At 41.8% G+C, this 15,186-nt stretch overlaps 2 protein-coding genes and 1 long non-coding RNA gene across 16 annotated transcripts in view; 2 read left to right on the forward strand and 1 right to left on the reverse strand.

Annotated features, from left to right (window-relative positions):
• The window catches only part of PFKFB2 (6-phosphofructo-2-kinase/fructose-2,6-biphosphatase 2), a 35,177-nt gene extending 34,404 nt beyond the window's left edge, over positions 1-773 (reverse strand). For 4 of the 14 annotated variants that reach the window (XR_014565913.1, XM_083745560.1, XM_083745549.1 and 1 more), the window contains exon 1: positions 218-773. The gene's annotated coding sequence lies outside the window, so the exon portion shown is untranslated. Of the gene's footprint in view, positions 1-10 lie in introns of all 14 variants that reach the window. The other 10 variants (XR_014565915.1, XM_083745550.1, XM_083745554.1 and 7 more) reach the window with 6 other exon arrangements.
• The window catches only part of LOC310847648, a 143,730-nt gene extending 133,514 nt beyond the window's left edge, over positions 1-10,216 (forward strand). The window contains exon 2 of the long non-coding RNA XR_014565934.1: positions 7,896-10,216. This is a non-coding gene — a long non-coding RNA (uncharacterized lncRNA). The remainder of the gene's footprint in view (positions 1-7,895) is intronic.
• Positions 1,033-7,910, forward strand: YOD1 (YOD1 deubiquitinase; the record flags this gene model as incomplete). Its single annotated transcript, XM_083745636.1, has 2 exons — positions 1,033-1,240; positions 3,437-7,910. 2 exons carry the CDS (start codon positions 1,033-1,035, stop codon positions 4,141-4,143), a joined length of 915 nt encoding a protein of 304 aa, XP_083601762.1. The 3' UTR covers positions 4,144-7,910.
• Positions 10,217-15,186: the final 4,970 nt, after the last annotated feature.

Raw genomic sequence — 15,186 nt, forward strand, 5'->3', positions numbered from 1 at the left:
CCCAACACACCTGCAGAATTTAGCACGCCGTCGCTGGGGACAGCAAGTCCAGCGTCTTGAGCACAGAACGGGAGCCGGTCCGGCAGCTCCAAAGCAGAAATGCAGATTAAGAAAGAGCCCGCCCCCCCTCCTGCCTGCCCCCAAAGGCCAGTGAAGCCAGGGCACTGCAGTGCATCCGAAACCTCAGCAGCAGGTATCCAGGTGCATCCTATTTTACCTTCCAGACGCCGAGAGGGAAAAGGAGGCCGGCTCTGCGAAGATGCGGAAATGAAAACGGCCAACCGGCAGCGCCGGCTACGAGGTGCGAATTCAGTAAGTGACGCAAAGAAACGCAGAAAGAGGGAAACGGAAAAAAACAGTGGCAAAAGGAGGGTTATCGTACACTTGCGTATGATCACAAGGGTATTGCTCAAGGGTGGTGGTGTATTTAACGATGTGCATGAAATTACATAAGCCTTGTACATCCATCATATTTCTTGGGTGTTGCATCACACTCAATGCGTGCACACGTTCGCGGACTGAATTTGAAAAGCAAGCCGTCCACGGGGGGACGACAGGTAACCGAGGGCAGGAAACTTATCCAGAGGGCTGGTGGCACTTATAATGGGCAAAATGTAATGCAGCAAACGGTTCGGGACCCACGCCGCAAACGCATGTGCAAAGAGGCTCCGCGTAGCAGCGGCTCCTGTTACAAAACAATGTGGGGGAAAGGGAGCGCAGAAAGCCGCCGCCGCGGCGAGGCATCTTAAGCCTCCGGGCTCAGAGCCTCCTCTACCGCGCATGCGCGTGGAAGGAATGGCGTGGGAGTCGCCTAAGCCGGATGTTTTCAAGCGATCTTTGGCTGGGAGCTCTCCCCCGAATCTGATTGGTTGCCCCGGTGCCGTGCACGTTGGTTCGATGGGAGAAAGGGACCAATAGAAAGTCTGAGGAAGGAGGCGCGAGGGCTGCCGGTAGCCGCCGCCATTTTGCTGTTGGGGGGCTCTGAAACCCGGCAGCCGCCGCCGGGACAACACTGGAACATCAGGCGGCGAGATGTTGCGGCTGCGCTGTAAAGCCCGGAGCGGCTCCTATCCGCTGCCCGGACTCACGGCGCACTCCCGCCTGCGCGAGCTCCAGGCCGCGATCGCTACCCTCACCGGGGTCCCCGTCAAGGCCCAGCGCCTGCTGCTCGGTTTCCCCCCGCTCGGCCTCGACCTCAGCGACGAGGAGCGGCGCCTCGGGGAGCTCGGCATCCACTCTGGTAGGCCTCTTCAGATGAGAATTTTTTGGGGGGTGTCTTAGCTTCCTCCTGAGAAGCCGGGGGGCGTCCCTCGAAGCTCCTCCTGGCCCTGTACGATGTGTGGTAGTGTAGCCTTCTGTTGTGTAGCTGGACAAAGGGTCAGTTCACGAGTAGCCTTGGGATATGCGTCCTCGCAAAGTGGCATTCAGAGGCATCTTACACCGGAACTGGGAACACAGGGTACCGTAGGTAGGCATCGCAACCAAGTGTTACTGGTCTTACTCTGCTCCGCGAATTTCTCTGTTCCCCTTTTTAAAAGCTTCCAAGTTGGTTGTTATCCCCACACTTTTCAAAGGTAAGATCCAAGGTGGTGAGCGGATCCAGTTATGTCCAACACTGATTAAAAGCAGCATGTAATAGTAACATAGGTTGGGATTTTCGTTCAGTTTTTTGGCCAGTTACAATGGATGTATCTATCCTTCCTCCCCAACCTGGCGCCCTCTTGGGTGTTTCAAGCAGTTCCCTCCAGCCCCAGCCACACGACCAATGGTAAGAGATGATGGAGACATAGTCCAGTAACATCTGGAGGGCACCAGTCATTTCCTTTTCTGCCAGCTGGTAAGGAAGGGACAAGCCTGATTTCAGTTGCTGCAGCTGAATGAGTGTTTTCACAAATGGTTTTAGAATGCAATCCTGTGGCCCTTGGAAGTGTGTCCCAGAGGCTATAGGATAGAATGGATCTACCCCTTTACTGTTGGGAAAGGAGACCTGATGTCAGAGTCTCCTTTTCTGTTTCTTCCTCCTTAGGTGTCTTGGCCCAAACAGTGTTGGAGCTCCAACATGGTGGGGCAAAAAGGGGGTGTTCTAGGAAGCTGCAAGGACCCAAAACTATCTATGCCCCCCCACAAGTCCACATACAGTGATACCTTGGGTTAAATACTTAATTCGTTCTGGAGGTCCATTCTTAACCTGAAACTGTTCTTAACCTGAAGCACCACTTTAGCTAATGGTGCCTCCTGCTGCTGCCGCGCCGCAGCAGCACGATTTCTGTTCTTGTCCTGAAGCAAAGTTCTTAACCTGAAGCACTATTTCTGGGTTAGCCGAGTCTGTAACCTGAAGCGTATGTAACCTGAGGTACCACTGTACAGGGAGGAGGAAGTTTAGAGACACTCCAAAAATTGCCAAAATACGTTGCTTCCCTTTCTTTACTTTTGCTTCTGATTACAGCAGGAAACGGATAGAAATGCAGGAGTGCCCTTGCTTCCGCTCTGCTGGGCTTACGTCCTATATATCTTAGAATAAAGCAGTTCAATTTTCTTTCATGTTCTCCTCTTACCTGCCCTCTTTAGTATTGGCAGCTTAAGAGGAATAGTTCTGTCCAGCAATAATATTAGGCTGTCTTCTTAACAAATTGTAGTTATCAAAAGATGAGTGGTGCAACATTTCTTTGGAGGGAAACTATACATTGCAAAATATTTCTGAAGCACAGCATGTATTCAATCGCATAACAGGAAATATTGAAACAATGACACAGATGTTTTGACATCCTATAATTGTCTAAAATTGACTGGGTGTTGGTTGTTACTACCCACTAATTAAATTTCAGATTTTTGCTGTTAGTATTAGTATTGAATATTCTCAGCCTACCCTGATGCACAAGAGGATTAGTGTAGCTTCCCATCTATTTAAAATGGGGAATATGCGCTCTCTCTCTCTCTCTCTCTCTTTCTCTTTTTGTGTGTATAAATCTTGTTCAGGAATAGGTTGTAATTCCAAAAACACACTTAATGTGTCATAAAACCCAGCGAGCTGTAGTTCTATATGCACAATAATCCCGTTGACATCTGAAGAAAACATTCAGAAATTGTTGACTGTTAAATTTTAAAGCTATTTCTAGAAGCCCTACAATGAAATTTTGAGTTTTCTGATTTCTGCATTTAGCCACCAGGAAATCATGCTGGCAGTAAAATCTAAATCTTACCTACATATTCATGACCAGTTTTTATAATGCTTTACCTGAGTATCAAAGTACTTAATATATTTTCTCATTTCAGCCTACAGAATATTATTACCCTATTAGATAATGTCAGGGGGGGGGGGCATCTGAAAGATTAATTCATGGTCAACTGAGACTCAGTAGGGAGGGACTTGTAGTTCATGCTCTTAATTGCTGCAGTAAACTATACCTTTATTTCTTTGTTCTGTTTTTCTTGACAGGTGATACACTAATAGTTGAAGAAGATGCAGCCAAGCCCAAGACTGAGTCACCCATAGTTACAAAACGGACTGTTCCTAATTCAGTCAGGGAAGCACTCCCTGTGCTTGCTCGGAAGGTTGTTCCAGCAGATAACTCATGTCTCTTTACCAGTATATACTATGTGGTAGAAGGTGGGGTTTATGACCCAGGATGTGCCCCAGAGATGAGAAATCTTATAGCTCAGATAGTAGCAAGTGATCCAGAATCCTATAGTGAGGCAGTACTAGGAAAAACTAACCAGGAATACTGTGAATGGATCAGAAGAGAAGATACATGGGGAGGTGCAATTGAGGTTTCCATTTTGTCTAAATTCTATCAATGTGAAATTTGTGTAGTGGACACTCAGACGGTTAGAATTGATCGTTTTGGGGAAGATGCTGGCTATGCCAAACGGGTTCTTTTAATTTATGATGGTATTCACTATGATCCACTTGAGCGTAAAATTCCCAACTCAGATATTCCACCCCAGACAATTTTTTCAGCATCTGATGACATTGTCCTTGCACAGGCTTTGGAGTTAGCAGATGAAGCCAGAAGAAAAAGACAGTTTACTGACGTAAACCGGTTTACATTGAGATGTATGGTGTGTCAGAAAGGATTAACAGGGCAAGTGGAAGCCAGAGAACATGCCAAGGAGACTGGGCACACCAACTTTGGAGAAGTGTGAATTTTCTGTGGGGTTGGTTATATCTACTACCTCACGGAACAAGAACAAGCCTCCAGGTTTTTAAATAAGCTGTATGTAATCAAATGAATCCATTATAAGCTTGAAAGACCTAAATTTAATTATGGCTGATGCGCACAGGTTTGCTGTGGTTAGTTTGAGAAGTTTACAAGCGTGTATGTGTGTCATTTTCCAACTGGCTTGGAGTGTTCTTTTGCATGTCTAAGAGAACTAGAGACAACTATTGATACCAACTGCTCTTGAAAGAATCTGAACAGCTGATGCAGGAATTTCTCTGTGACACAACTGGTTATGCACTCACTACTGTAGCTAGCTAGGCTTGCATATAAGATTTTAGAATCACTGATGGAATAAAAATGTCAGCTTGGTTACAGAGTTTTTGATTATACAATCTACTGAAGAGTTTAAGTTAGTTTCCATTCAAATTTGGTAAGATTACTTGTGTCTCTCAGCTTTGTTCATGCAAAATGTGTGTATTTGTTTAACTAAAGGCAGATAAGCTACACAGTTGCCTCTTCAGTATAGGAATCCCAAAGTTGGTTTATTTCAAATCACTGAACAAGCATACCATGTTTGCGTAAGTGAAGCTGTTGTGATAAAGGGCTTCAGCTTGGAGGTTTAGTCTTCAGCTGTCTTAGATAGTGAAAAGCTACCAATAAGACCACATTTCCTTAGTACTTAATATATTGGTCCCATTAATTACATTTTAAACGGTTGTTGCCTGCTTGGAGGCTTGCGTGCATTACGTGCATGGCACGTTCTTCAAAATTAATGAAATTCCAACATTCCAAGCAATACAAATAAAAGTTTTTTAAAACAACAGATAAATCATATACTCAAGGTGCATGGGGGGATATTTCATGCCCCCTCCCAAATTGCCACATGTTTATTTGCTTAAAGTGGAACTTTTGGGGCCAAATTCCAAGTAAGTCTGCCTCTTTTCTGGTTTCTAAATATGGCAGTGCTGGATTTCACTAACTGCTGATTGTCTCCTCTTGAAACATGTCCAAGAAAGATGAACCTCAAACATGTACCTGCTTTATGATGTGAACTGAGGGGTTAGCATGTTTATGTAATCTGTCAATTGGGATTGGTGCTTCTCACCAATAGTGGTAGTTCTTGATCTATATCCAGTACCACAATTTGGTGACTTGCTAGTTATACATTTGTGGTTGCCATTATTAATATGACAGCAAGTGCTCCTATACTGTGATCCAACTCTTATTATATCGCATGGTTAAGTGCCACAGTCTTCTTGCTGCTGAGGCCTTTAAGTGGGTGACGTATCACTGGTTAGTGTAAGCTATTTTGTACATGGGCTCTTGGCGTTGGGTCTTGAAACTGCTTCAGTATTTGGGTTGTACCTGGTATCTAAATAACTTTGATCACTTGAATGCTTCTGTCTTCTTTAATTATGAATAATTAATAGTTTGGTTTACATGTACATTTTTTATTTTTTAGTAGAAACCAGGTCATTAATAGATTGCAGAACACCCACATTTACCCCTGGGCTATTTTAATTTCAGTTTAAGTTACAACATTTTTTTTAAGGCAAGGATCTTTTTAAAGGCATTTTTTTTAAGATCCAGTAGGTACACTTGTTATTTTCTTATTTTCCTATAATTAAAGGCCTGCATATTTATAAAAGTCCCCCAACTCATCCATAGTTAAGTGGGAAAATAAATGGTTGGAATGTGGATAGAATCAGTAGACAAGAGTGTAGCATGAGCCTTGGAATTGCAAGGAGCCAGTGCTAGCAGCCTACTATGGGTTTACATTATGCTGGGATCAGCCATAAATGCCAATTTCAGCACAGCATAAAGTTGTCCAACATAAACAGGTTGAGGCTTATTCCATGACAGAGTCAGTGGCATCAATCCCGCCCAGAGTCTAATATTTGATTGGTATTGGAATGAGATTGCAGCTGACATGCACTACTGACGTGTTGCACTACGATGTTGACATGGCTGTTTGTGCTTTCAGCTGTCCGTGCTGTTGGTTTGGGGTGCTAGACCTTAACATTATGCTTTTACCTTTTGAAGGGTACTTTACATTCACTACATATGTTTTTTAGCCATTTTGCTATACTTCTACATTATTTCCATTTGGAAACATTGAAACGCTTTCATCCAGTTATAAGTGCTCAGAATGGTTGATGAAAACAGATTTGTTCTGGCCAGGTGATGTTAGTTTTAAGTTCCATTTATAGCAAAGGGAAAAGTTAGAATGAAATACTTCCATTGCTTTCAACAAAGCTTGCACTACAATTCTGTGCATGGCTACTCAGAACGAAGTCTGACTGTGTCTAGTGGTGTTTTACTCCCAGAAAGATGCATAGGATTGCATCCTCATAACTAACTAGCTGGTTCAGGCTAGTGCAGATACTACATAGAATTGTCCTCTGATATTTTGACAGAAGCCTTAATTGGACAAGCCAAGTACAGTAGGGCTATGCTTCAAGAAGACACTTCCAATTTTTCCTTGGCTGAAGGAAGTAAAGGAGTAAATACAGTTGTACCTCGGAATTTGAACATAATCCATTCTGGAAGTCAGTTTGACTTCCGAAACATTTGTCTTCCAAAGCGCGGCTTCTGATAGGAAGCTCCTGCAGCCAATTGGAAGCCATGGAAGCCCTGTCGGACATTCGGCTTCCAAAAGAACGTTCGAAAACTGGAACACTCACTTCTGGTTTTCAATCGTTCGGGAGCCGGAACGTTCGACTCCCAAGGCATTTGGGAGCCGAGGTACAACTGCAATTCCAATTAATGTGTTTTAGGCTTTGCTTGATTGTGTCTTAAGTAGTGCATATGAAGAGTGAAGCCAATGAAACAGATGGATTTTAAATAAGTAATATTGGCACTGATGTTGACTTTCAAGTCAGACTGACTAAGAGTGCAGCACACACATACCTAGGTGTGGGTCTAATTGAACTTGTGGGTTTTACTTCTGAGTAGATATGCCTAGCGTTGCACTGTGGAACTAATTTAATTTTTAAAAATAGTTCTGTTTTAAGTCTCTTCCAGTAACTTTTTACAAGCCTGTGCATATAGGTCTAAAATGTGTGGAAGAATAGAGGAAATAAATATGTGACACATTTTACACAAAATACTTGAGCTGGCCTAACACCAGTCCTAAAGCCATGTACTTCGAAGAAGTTTGCATTAAAATCAGTAGGACCTCCAATTGAATGCACCATATTTTCCGCTCTATAAGACGCACCAGACCATAAGACGCACCTAGTTTTTGGAGGAGGAAAACAATATTCTGAATCTCAGAAGCCAGAACAGCAAGAGGGATTGCTGCGCAGCGATCCCTCTTGCTGTTCTGGCTTCTGGGATAGCTGTGCACCCTGTATTCGCTCCATAAGACGCACGCACATTTCCCCTTACTTTTTGGGAAGGAAAAAGTGAGTCTTATAGAGCAAAAATACGGTATTTGAAATAAGATACAAAAGCTGTGATCTGAAAGTACTGATTTGAGTGAAATTCACTTGAATCCCTGTGGTCCTTTAGCTCAGAGTAAATTTATATTCCCGTATTTGTTCACTTAAGGCTCATCCACACTTCTGATTGCCCCAGGAAAACCTGCTGTTTACTGCTGAATCGAAGCAAATATCAGTCAGGTTTTCTGTGGATTAACGTTTGCTTCAACTTAGCACTAAAGAGCGGATTTTCTGGGGGAAAGGGGGGTCGGGCAAAGGCAGAACCTCTTGAGGTGAGCCTTGACTGTCTCAGACTGTTGGTAGGCTATTACTTTGTCCTCAGTTTGGCTGGTTGAGAAATTAGTAATGTTCACAACAGTGGTGTGAAGGTGACTTATTGTTTGCATGGACAAAGATTCCCTAGGTCATTAGTTTTGTATATCTTTTTCCTAGTAAATGTTAATTTTGGAAGTATATCTCAAGCTATAGTTTTATGGTTTTGCTGTGGTTTTTCAGGAGGCAACGCTTGATAATGGTTAATATTGAACTAGTAGACTTTAACCCCCCTGCAGCCTATCTTTAAAAAAGTGAAAACAAGTGCAAAAGTGTTATTTTGTCTTCCTGAATTTGACCATCAGTATTATGTATGCACGTTACGTTTTAATTCTTTTTGATAAAATATTTTCAAATGTAGATCAGGTTGATTTTGCTGAAACCAGGAGCCGTGTACCTTCAAAGGACCATGAAAGATTGGTGCATTTGAGGAGCAAAATGTTTGAAATTATACAAACCGCCTTGAAACAGACTTTTAAAACTGAAAGCCTGTTAAATCTCGCTCGCTGTTTTAATCTGAAAGCTCTCAAGCTCGGCACAAAGATGATGGTTATCTCCCGTTTCTCTTTAACATCTGGTTGTCAAAGTCATGCTGCCTCTGAACATGGAGGTGCCATTTGACTTTTGCCAAATAGCCGTTGATAGACCAAGCCATTTAAGCTAGCAGCCCTTACCATATGCTTTAGTAGTAAATTCCAGTGGTTGTCTGTTAAGGTTTTTTGTACTGAATCAATCACAAATCACCAATGGGTGACCCTGAGTGCTATTATTATGAAATGAGTGGGGGGAAATACCCTCCCAGCTTCCCCCATGCTTTGTAATCTCATAAATCGCTCATGTTTCCCTTTGCCTCTTCTAGACTAGTCCTAAACACTTAAGATTTTCCTTGTAGGGATGATACCCCCATTCCTCCAAGCACCAATCAAATAGGACATAAACCTTCCTGCAGGAAATACTGTTCTTCTGTCAGGATGTCCCATTGCCTACAGAACTACTTTGCACAGAAAACTCAAGTATGCTGGTAAATCCGAGGCCTAGGTCACAGCCTAGAACACATTTTTAAAAATAAAAACTGTATTTATCAAATAGTCAGTGTTCCCTGTTCCTTCGTGATGTTTTTATTATTATTTTTTTAAAAATTACACCTGCATTGTCTTTAGAAGCTACTGTCTGCATTCCTCTTATAGATACAGAAATATCAATGAATTCATAGGACTTCCATGTCCTGTGGAAGGAGTTGATATGAAATATCATTCTGAAAATTATTGGTTGAAAGCATCATTACTGAACACATTCAATCTCTGGTGGAAAAGAATACATAATAGGAATTTCTCAAAATGACTATGTTGACATAGGACAATAGAAAGACGTCTCTTCCAGTAGCTTTCTTATTTAATGTTACAATATACTATATCCTTTTATAATAGGGAAAAATGTTTTTCCTGCTATCGTCTTCAGTCTGGAATGATGAACAGATGCACCTATTCCTAGTCTCTGTTCAGTGCCAGCTTCTATGTACTGCTACATACAACTGCCATATTAATGTTCTGAGTGCTATCATTAACCTTGAACACTTCAGTAAATGTTGAGAACTGGGTGTGGTATAAATATTGAATGTCTAAATGTTAATGAAACGCAAACCTGTAATGTTACATGACTGGATTATATGTTGAAGCTCTCTTCTGAGACTTGCAGATCTGGCAGCTATCACCAGCACTAACTTCCATAAAGATGAAGAAAATTCACTTACTCTTAAGCATGTGGCCTTTCGCACACTCTTATATGAGATGACTGTCTCAACTAACAGCACTTTAAAAGCTTGTCAATCAAAGTTTACAAGTTTAGTGTTTTTGCCTAGGAGTTAAGTGGTGCAGAAAGTGCATTATTAATTATTTTTCTGATATACAACATTTTAAAACTCCTGGTAACTATTTCCCAATGGCACTGCATCTTGCTGTTTCATACCATTAAAGTATGTTCTGTTGAACATGTGCCCTTGAGTTTAAAGTCGTTATAGCAGCAATAAACTGTAATATTTATGCATGCATATTCAACATTGTGATCACATGTACTTCTTTCTGCTTTTTATCTTGAATAAACATTGGTATTTGAACATGTGCATAGAGTACAAGGACTGCTGCAAACTCTACTGAAAATGTGACTCTTGCCTCTTCTACCAAAAAATACTATTATTTAAATTTGTATACCACTCTTCATCTGTAGATCTCCGGGCAGTTCACAGCATAAAAAGACAAAATAAAAACACAGAATACATAATAAAAACCAAACCGAACCAATAAATGTCAGTTTATTTCTTGTAGTGAAATTGATGAACTACAAATGTGTTTAGATTGCCAAAGTACTTACGTCAGTTAAATGAATGTATAAAGCTGCATTTTATTGAGTTTGACTGATGAACCATCTAGCCTAATATTGTCTATTCATACTTTTAGCAGTTCTCCAGGGTGTCTAGCGGACATCGTGCCTATCATCTACTATCTCATCCCTTCCTTCTTCAGTTAAATTAATTGAACTTGGCTCTCCTATGTGCAATACGTGTGCTCCATTTGAGCTTTGGCCATCAATGCATTTAATGCCATATGGCTTACTTGTACGGTAGGCATTGATGAGCAACTATGAAGCCCTCCTAGAATATTATAAAACATGAGCAACTTATGGGAGGTAATGGTGCTTTATAAAAGGGATGCTTTTCCTTCATTTGAAAAACAGCAACATAATTGTTCAGTTTCTTTAATCTCATGCTCTGGAAATGACCATGATTTGGGTCAGAAAACAAAATACATCAATAAACTACATCTCACTTGCATGGCGTATTGCATGTCTATGAGGGAAGGAGAGCTTGTAAAAATCGATTGGAACTAATCTATAGTGTAAAATTAGCAATAATCTGTATTGTTGCTGCAAGGAGCACAAACTCCTGGGTCACAGAGTACAGTGTGAAGAAGGTGTGCCTATACAATCTTTGGCTTGCCATTCTTTCCCTCGCCCCCACATTTATTCCCTTAAGATTGGCTGGTGGGAGAATGAATAATGTTTCATTCTAATGCTTCTTTAGCTGGTCTTGTTGCAATTGCACATCAGAAATACAGGATCATTTTTTTTCTTCCCTAGAAGAATTACAAAATTGTAAATCTACAATATGGCAATGAATGTCCCTTAACTTTTCGAAAAAAATTGAAACATTAATTTGGTGTGTAAAACTTGTAATCACTTGGCTAGTTATCAAGCCTTCTATCCAGGTTATTAACTACTGATGCTTGGTCTTTACAAATGTAATCATTACTAGATGCTTGGTTAACTGAAAATGTTTACGTTTTAAGCAAGATTAATTGGGATTTTATATTCTGCTCATTTAAAGCTAGTCACAAGCTTTTGAATGCTAAGTCTTGTTTCTAGAGACCAAAAGAAATGCTTGGTGGTGCTTCACATGCAGGAGACTTCCAACAGCAGAGGGCGTCTCCATATTCATACTGTACAGTATTTCTGACACCAGAAGAAAGGCAATAAAAGTCAAGTTTTCTTTGGAGTGCATTGTTCTTAAACTTGTATACTGCCATGTGGCTCACTACTAGAGCCATCAGGGTAGCTCTCAGCACTCCAAACAGAAATGACAGCTGATTGAAAACAAAAAAGAGCAAAGCAACTGATTGCATGAATTGATTAAATGCAGATTGGTTGAATGCGGAACAAACAGCCCTTGGTCGTTTCCTTAAGACTAGAGGGGCTTTGGGCATAGGCTATACAGCTTATGCTCACCTGTGCATGGAAGTATATTAACTCAGCTGGAAGAAGGTGCTCACTTGTGCAAAGGGTCTTCTGCTACTGTAGGTCTTTGCTTTAGCTCAGGGGTCGGCAAGGTTTACCTCGCCTGGGCCGGTTCACTCCAGCGGTGATTCCTCTGTGGGCCGGATTGTGTGCGAGCACACATGTCCACGATTTTCGGCATCTGGGCATGCACAGACAATTTCTGGAAGTGAGTCCCTGCACCGTGCTGGTTTAGCACAGCACGTGGGGACTCACTGAGCAGGCGGCTTGGTTCGGGGGCGGCTCGGAGGCCGGTTAAACGACCCCCCTGGGCCGCTTGTGGCCCATGGGTCTTAGGTTGCCTACCCCTGCTTTAGCTGGTGGCTGGATAAAATCTGTGGGAAGCTAACAGTGAATGTCTGACTGCTGCCATTCTAGTGGGTTTCAGCGCTCTGCTCATTATTAACAAAGCCTTTTAATTTAAAATGTTTTCCCACAAAAGCAGTGTAACTTGTTTTCAAAGCTCTAGCTGCTCCCTGTGGGTTAATGTTTGATGCTCGTACTTCAAATGGTTTTAGTCCTATTTTCAGACCATAGCACATTTTAGCAGCCTGGGGTTGTATACCTTTGAATCATGAATAATGGAACTTTCCTTCCCCCCTCCACTTTTCATGTTACTAAAAATGATGCATTATGATAAGGAGTACCAATATATGTACAAAATCAGTTGTGGATTTTTTTCCAGTAACCACAATCTGCGCTTCGCTTCTTTAAATGAAGTTTGCTGCTGGAATTAAAGTTAAAACATGGATGAAATCCAGAGTAAAGGCCACAACAAAATTTACCTGCATACTGGTTTGACCAGCAGCTGAAGTGATAAATCTTAACCATTATGTATCATTGCAGGGCTGAGTCCTAAAACTTCTTTTTCTTGTATGTCTGTTTATTTTCTCTGTTTCAAATCTCTAGAGGCATATGGTATTTAATATTATACAGTGGTACCTCAAGTTACAAATGCTTCAGGTTACAAACTCCGCTAACCTGGAAGAGTTACCTCGAGTTGAGAACTTTGCCCCATGATGAGAACGGAAATCGTGTGCCGGTGGCACAGCGGCAGCAAGAGGCCGCATAAGCGAAAGCACGCCTCTAGTTAAGAACAGTTTCAGGTTAAGTACAGATCTCCAGAACAAATTAAGTTTGTAACTAGAGGTATCACTGCACTGTACATGCTAATTATAGTAAGATGACTCATCCATTATGACAGGACCCTGTGAAAAGCAGACACTGGGCTACTGGTCTCTTTCCAGTGGACTATGGGAATTCCGACGGGGGGGGGGGGGAGTTCTTGCAAACAATGCTGAGCAGGGGGACCTTAGTCAGATCCAGCAAGATACTTCATATGTTGTAAAACAAGGCTCCATACCTGGAGAATCGCTTAACTCAGATAAAACTCTTAGGAGATCCTGCATATGCAGTCTTGTTTCATAAACCATCATTTGACCACAGGAATCTCTAGTTAAAAGCCCTGTTCCAAGAGCTAAACAACTATGACTTTTAGAAGACATCTGAAGGCAGGCCTGTTTAGGGAAGTTTTTATTGTTTGATGTTTTGTGTTTTTAATATTCTTTCGGGAGCCGCCCAGAGTGGCTGGGGAAAGCGAGCCAGATGGGCGAGGTATAAATAAATTATTATTATTATTATTAGTAGTAGTAGTAGTAGTAGTACATAAAGTAAATTTGTTAAGGCACTTTTGTGATTGTGGCACTCGACTTACAGAATTTTCCTGAGATGACCTGCCAAATCTCTTCTCTCTCGTTCAGAAACCTTTGGGCAAAACGGCATTTGTGGCATGTGATGTTTTCTGTTGCATTTTTTGATATTTTATGGCTTTTGTTAGTTTTCTTGGAATTTATTTTGAAAAGAAAGGTGGAATGATAATTTTAGAAGTAAAGTGGAATTGTGAGTTGCATTGCTGAGAATATAAGGACAAAGTATTTTGAATCAATTACCGTAATACAAAATTAGAACACACTCTAGAAAGTGTCCTGTGCCATTGGAGTTGTGCTGCAGCATTTCAGATCAAACATACTGCTTATTTTCTGTTGTCTTGAGGAGTTCACCATAGTCTGTTTTATAGAAGGAAAGGAACCAAGTGACACAGAGATATCCAGACACATGGAAATACTTAGTGTTAAGCTTAATTTCATAATCCTTTTCTTAGATACATTACTTTTTAAAAATTCTTAACAACCAATCTGTAAGGCCTACCACTATGAGCTCCATATTTCCAAAGGACAAGCAAGACAGCTGTAGGCAGAACTTATACAAAAAACAGCAGGCCAGTCCAATGGCCAATGCACTGGTGTTAATCATAACGCAGTGACTCATGAGCGACAGCCTTTGGAGCAACCTGAAAGTTATCTATCTAGTCCTTTGACCTCATCAAACTGTTGATGCCAAAATTGGTACCTCTCAAATACTGAGCTTCTTCAGGACAAATATTGCCCGTTAAGTGGTGGCTTAAAGTAGTTCATTTTGCAGTGCAGTATACTCCGCTGGTCACAGCACTCTAGGGACCATCTCATCAGGAAGTCCATTCCATACTATTGCAATGTGGGTCCTAATTCAAATGTTACCTTGGTGGACTAACGGGAAGCAAATTGCTGTTTGATTTTTATTCACTTTCACAACCTACTTCAGGGAGTGTTGTACTGGTTGAGCTGGAATAAATGTTGAGTTTTTCCTCTCCCCTTCCATCAAGTACTTTTTAGTTAATAATTAAGAAAATGGAATGCTAAGCATATGCAGAGGTGACATTTGTGTGCCAACTTAGAATAATACTTCAGTGATGTCAAAAGAAAGAGTAGACAGTGTTGGGCAGAGGAGGGGGGCCCTGTTTGTCCTAACTTCCACATGGTAACATTTATTAAAATTTGTGTTCATCTTTAACACTAATAATACAGCTCCTCTCCTCTCCTCTCCAGCATTTGCATTTGGACTAGTTTCCATTACTTTTTTTAAAAAATGAAAACCTAACATCCAGCATGGTGTCCTTTAAAAAGGTAAGGGACCCCTGACAGTTAAGTCCAGTCGCAGAAGACTCGGGTTGCAGCGCTCATCTCGCTTTACAGGCCGAGGGAGCCGGCGTTTGTCTGCATACAGTTTTTCCAGGTCATGTGGCCAGCATGACTAAACCGCTTCTGACACAACAGGACACTGATGAGTGCCAGAGTGCATGGAAACGCCATTTACCTTCCCGCCGGAGTGGTACCTGTCTATTTACTTGCACTTTTTGGCGTGCTTTCGAACTGCTAGGTTGGCAGGAGCTGGGACCGACCAACGGGAGCTCACCCAGTCATGGGGATTCGAACCACTGTCCTTCTGATTGTCAAGCCCAAGCGGCTCAGTGGTTTAGACCACAGCGCCACCTGGGTCCCTATGGTGTCTTTTAGCTGTTCCTAATTCTGAATGAAGCTGGCTTGATGCAAACAGCTAGGTGGCAAAGT

Source organism: Podarcis gaigeae, assembly GCF_964106915.1.
Source record: "Podarcis gaigeae genome assembly, chromosome: 6".
Classification (NCBI taxonomy): Eukaryota; Metazoa; Chordata; class Lepidosauria; order Squamata; family Lacertidae; genus Podarcis; species Podarcis gaigeae.